General features: G+C 30.5%; 1 protein-coding gene across 1 annotated transcript in view; it reads left to right on the top strand.

The window, feature by feature from the left end:
- The first annotated feature begins 1,061 nt into the window (after positions 1-1,061).
- Positions 1,062-6,000, top strand: part of LOC143059596 (chitin synthase chs-2-like) — a 28,985-nt gene continuing 24,046 nt past the window's right edge. Inside the window, exons 1-2 of the mRNA XM_076233113.1 lie at positions 1,062-1,204; positions 4,711-4,801. Of these exons, the coding sequence (XP_076089228.1) occupies positions 1,144-1,204; positions 4,711-4,801 (152 nt within the window). The 5' untranslated portion in view covers positions 1,062-1,143. The remainder of the gene's footprint in view (positions 1,205-4,710; positions 4,802-6,000) is intronic.

The following is a 6,000-nucleotide window of genomic DNA, read 5'->3' as shown; positions in this document are numbered from 1 at the left end:
GTCCTTTAGATTCTGAAACGGCCATGATGATGCCATTTTGCCAAAATTTGGTATTTCTGTACATTCACCGTCGTTAACCCACTATCAATCAATCAATTAATCGGATTGACATTACATACATTAAAACAAGAACTATCTTTAAAAAAGTTATCCGACGTATTTAAATTTGAGTATATGTTTAAAACTATCATTTGGATAACCTTCAGAAGCACAAAGATACCATTTAAATAACGTCTTCTCTATTTGTGTTCAGTATTATCGGTCCTCGTATCTTTCTGTTTACATTCACCAAAACCCCGCGGAAATCTCACATGCGTAGGTGCGTTCTAAAAGTCATGTACGTTCGTACAACAAAGTTGACATTAAAAATTATATAATTGTCCCGAATAAACAGCTGTCACGGATGCAAAGAGCTATTGGAGAAACAATTATTTTAATAAATATATAAATCTTTGTAAGATCTAGTTCAAATATTTATAGTTTTTCACTTGCTTTCCATCACGATATAATTAACGAGACGTTTTTTCAAACACAACCAAATCACCCACCATGACAGCATTTTGTCCAATCACAGAAAGGATTTTCAGCATACGTATTATGTTGCCATAGTTAAGCGTCCTTAAGTTCAAAGGGCACAAACCGAAATTATACCGACTACGTCGGAAAAATATATGTGGTATGCTTGCCAATAAGAAAAATCTTCCACAAGAGATCAAAAGTCACAGAATTAAACAACTATCGTTCGCTGTAAGCTTTCAACAATAAGAAAAATCTATACCACATAGTCATACATGTATTAGCTATAAAAAGCCCCTAATTAACAAATGTAGAACAATATTCAAACGCGGGAAAACCAAAGGCTTGATTTTTGTACAAAGTAGTGAACGATAACCAAATATGATATACAGCGACATATGCATATATGTGTCAATTCTTACGGTAAATTATATTTCATTGTTATGTTACAGGTGTATTCATTCCTTCAATAAAACAATCAAATCTAAAGAAAGAACTATTTCAAAAAAGTATTTAAAAATCAATCAATTGGTCGAGTGGGAACATTTGAATGAAATTAGATATCAGATAGCGAGGTATATTTAAAACTGTCCATGATCATGTATACCACTGCTAACATGTAAATATATGTGCATACCTCCTAGTGCAACTTGGAATATCGTACTTTTTTGGAATTGTTGTTCACCATGTAAGTACTTCGAAATATGCAGTACTTATTTCGTTTATTAAATTGGACAAGAAATGATAAAGAATTCAATGTGCATTTGTTGAAATGATAAGTTTCTATATTATCAGATTTGCGAATGGTTTTTAGTTTTATTTTATTTTTAAATAGCCATTGAATTTAGTGATTTATATGTATATTTTGTTAATAAAAGACAAGTGTTGCTCATTTATAAGAAAGTGAGACGGCAACCAAACGAAATACACAATAGGTTACTAAATTCAATGTAAAATATGGATTATTTTGCTTCGTACCATAATTGAGTTAGTTAAGAACCTGTGAAGTGTTTTCTCACTTGCAATTATACTGTATTTTGTTTTATTCTTATTTGATTTGAAATTCACTGGCATGTTAGGACACACCTAAGTATACTTTGAGTCTCCCTTTCCTAAAATAGTAGCTACATTTCTCGTGTATGTTCCGTCTTGTTTTTTGTGTTTTTTTTGTTTGTTTGTTTTTTGCTGTTTTTCGAGGTTAGTGCAATAATAAGCTTTTGTTTTACTTTATTTTAATTAGATTTTTAAAGTTTTACAAACAGTGAATTCGTAGAAGAAACTGATGTTTAAGTCACAAAATTTATAAAATTGACCGTGTTTACTTGCGCAAATAAAAATCAACTACTCAAAAGTATCATCACAAGAAAGAATATTCCAAGGTTGTTTAATTAAACTCAAAAGAAAAGAAAAATGAAAAAGCCATAAAAGTGATCTTAAAACTATGAAAATTTTGCATTATTTTAATATAAAAAAAAAAATCTGTATATGTGCACTCGTAAAGAAAACTATTAGGGGATAACAATCTGTACTAAAAGTACTTTAAAATTTATGTTTAGGATTGGAGGTTACTACGCTTCCTTTTTTAACACGTGATTCATTTTCCCTTTTTACAACAACTGTTTCGTGTATTTTGTTGTTTTTTATCACTGTTAATTTTGAATTCTTCCCAGATATTCATATGCAAAATCCCCACCACCACCACCCAACCCAAACACCAAGGTTACCTCCTAATGATTGTGATTTATGCATAGTGTCCTATACAAAGGTCTTAATATGTTTCCAAATGCATGAAAGATAATTAATCTACTGATGTATGGTTTCAAAACAAACTAAATACTTCCTTGGAGCTACCAAATAAACTAACCAATCATCGTGTAGCTTTTAAAAAATTGTTTTCCGCGAATAATGTTCCCTACTTAGAACGTTCGTTGTAAGTAACAAAAGAAAGAATAATCAATATTGTATCGACACGGTTAATATAAAGATATTCTAATATTGCAAATATCTTATTTCAGTTTTCAAAAAGTTGAAATACATTTAAATAGTCTATAGCTATGACAAAAACTAAATCTGGTATATTTTCAATGGTATCTTAGTACTTCAATATTGTGTAGACATGGTTAATGTATAGATATTCAAATATTGCATATGAATCTTCTTTCAGTTTTTAAAAAGTCGAAAAATATTTAAAGGAACCTATGACTTACTAAATCTGGTATATTTTCAACGTTATTTACTCGATGACAAAGTTTAAAATCACCTTCATGCTTATTACTTATCTTCAGATTCGAACATATTGGGTTACATTTAACAACCGATTTAATGTATGATTTTATACAAAATCATGTCTTTATGGATATACCTTTAAATGGATCATAGAACAGGTTGTATGTGCATGTAACTTAATAATGCAGTGTCATTTATTTGTTTTCCGATCTTTAAATCAACTATTGTATACCCAAACATCCACATGTATTATATTTACATAAGATTAGATTACACAATTCATATTGAAAATAATAAATAATTATAGATCAAATACAATTTAAAAAACAAATATTTAAAACAGTATGCGTATTTGACGACTGCACTTAAAATATGAGACAAAAGTAATTTATTTACGAACAAAAGTCATTAATTCATTCTTAATATACTGACAAGAAAATGCTGTATATTTCCAAACGAATAGAAATCGGCATGTGTCTGCAGGATAGCCGTCTCCTACTATATTTGTCTCAAGTATTGCAAGCTGCTGTAAGAATTCATTCATGCAAATCCCGTTAAAGTTTAACTTATGGAGAAACAGGGACTTTTCATTGTTTTATAGCACGTTTAATGTCTAAGCAAAAGGAAAAGTACTGCTTTATTTTACTGAAAAGTTAAAATTTCTACCAAGATTACTGCTTATATGAATAAATAAAAGTTTGAAATAGCACATACATGTTTAAGGGAAGTCATTCTATTTTAAATTAATTATTTCTTAAATTCTTGTTATTGATAATTCAATTTTTATTAGGGCATTTACAAATCTTTGGTAAGTGTGTGTAAATCTTTTATCAATTACACCTTCCGTTGAAATGCTTTCCAATTAGGGAGAAGACTTTATACGTTCGATAAAGTGTTTCTTCCCTTGTGCATATTTAAGCGAATAAAATCAGAAGTTGTTTTTTTATTGAACTTTTAGCCTTTAACCACTTCCAACATTACTGTGCTTTTTCATGGCGGTCAGTTTTTATTGGTTAATTAAGCCGAAGTACCCTGAAAAAACCACTGACCTTCGGTAGGAAAAATGGCAATCCTAGCCATAGTTAAGATTGGAGTTGAGTGCAACTGGCTCGTGCGCTATTTGAACATACAACCAGGCAACCATCGAGGCCCCGTTTTTTTTTTTAAATACATATATGCATATATGTCGGTTAAGTTTAAACTCGAGGCGATTAATCGCGAAAAAATACCTTAAAGTCACAAATTCATCAATGAAAACCATAGGTTGACTCCTAGATATGTTCATTATTTGTGTCTTGTATTATTGACGTATACATACATGCATTTCCCCTTATTCGTATTTCATTATACATAATAAGTTACATGTAGTTAGGAAAAGCCTATAATATACAGGATTGACAAAAAAAAAATGTAAAACAGTAAAACCTAACACACCAAATGCCATCACCTGACTACTCTGGAAAAAAATACACATAAACACAAAAACAAACAACAACAACAACAAACAACAACTAACAACGCAAAGTCAGATACCCAGTCTCACTTGTTACCAACATAAAATGCAGTGGGGTTGGACAATTTTATTCTATATACGTACATATATAGATTTACATGTTGAACTGAATTTTAACACATATAACGTAACAGTTAAATATTTCATTGTTATATTAGAATTATAAAAAGAGGTACCGTTAAGGATTGAAATTAGTTTGTAACGTCAAAATATATTTGACGCTATGAATAAACAATGATGCAGGAAAACATCAGTGAAACATTCAAAGGAACTAGAATATCAGACTATATAGTTTACAATCTTTAACAAATCTCTGTAAAGGAATAATGCCTAGATAGCACACAGGACGACAAATGATACAGTACCGACTACAACTGTTATAAAAGTTTGGGGCTTTCTTGATTGAGTAATTCTGACATTTCGCATTGTTTATATGTATTTTTTTTTCTTTATAGTGTTGTTAGATATGGCAGATGAATCTGAATTTAAAACACCTCCTAGGGTTACTAATTTCCATGAGAAAACACTGAAAACAGAACCAAAAGGGTAAATCTAAAAGTATCCATTGTAATAAATTCAATTACTTGTAGTATTTATATAGTATCTTAATATCTTTTAGGTAGCTGTGGATCTTTTATGTAGCCATACAAAACTTATCTATTACGATGCGTTTCGTTAGGGAGCTACCATATAATTGTATGATTTGGGGTGGGGTTGGTTTGGGAGGGAGGGCTAAGAAGGCGGTATGGCAGTTTATGTAAGAAAAATCTGGATAAACTAATTAAAAGAAAAAACAGGACCGAATACAGTGAAAAATAAAAAGGCAGGACAGAGACAACAAAACAATACGCAGGTCAATACTTTTCATCCTAGCTCTCCCTACATCTCACTTCCCATAAAAATCAAATGGTAGCTCCCTTATCGCACAACCGTCAATTTTGACCGTAAAATTTACGAGAAGATCTACAAAACACTATGAAAGATGTTTCATATTGTCAATTGTTTAATGCAATTTGTTATAATTCTGATTAATAAATATGAAGTTATAATTGATTAATATAAAACAGTACAGTTCAAGTCAGCATTAAGGAGGCGTCTTGGGTGTATTGTAGGTAAAAACTTTAAATTGTTCCTTCTCATCACTTATAAAATTGAGAACATTTTAATGACTCTTCATACAGGAAAACAGCTACATTTGTAACTCACATGTACCAATTTAATAAGTCTTAGTTTATAATGCGCCGGTCATGGATATAATATGAGGCCTCCAAATTACGCTGCTTCAATACCATCGAGGCGGTTTCAGCTATTCAGATGAAGAACATCCAATAGTACAATTCATATATATGGGTTATCTCTCCTTTCTTCTCCATTTTCTTTTAAGAATTTATTTTATTGATTGCTTATAAATGGTGGTTTTATGTAACTATCTTTAATGAATGTTAATCTCTAGATATCTTTTGATGTTTTGTGTCTCCATAGCTACTATGGCCTTGTAAAATGGCCTTTGACTAATGAGTTTAGTAAATTCTTTTGGTATTTGTCGACTCTCTTCTATTATCATTTGATCAAGGTTTGGATAGACCGTTCTATTTAATTCTTTTTTTGATAACTAGTATTAAGTGATTCTCTAACCACTAACTGTAATCTAGATCTTGGTTATAAATGATTTTAACAATGCATTCATCTGATTATAAGAACTATGAATGAGGCACGTATATAATAAAACATATTACAATCTTTGT

The sequence above is a fragment of the Mytilus galloprovincialis genome, chromosome 14 (genome assembly GCF_965363235.1).
Source record: "Mytilus galloprovincialis chromosome 14, xbMytGall1.hap1.1, whole genome shotgun sequence".
NCBI classification, from domain to species: Eukaryota; Metazoa; Mollusca; class Bivalvia; order Mytilida; family Mytilidae; genus Mytilus; species Mytilus galloprovincialis.
The sequence above is the reverse complement of the archived record's forward strand: the minus strand, read 5'-3'. Positions and strand labels throughout refer to the sequence as shown.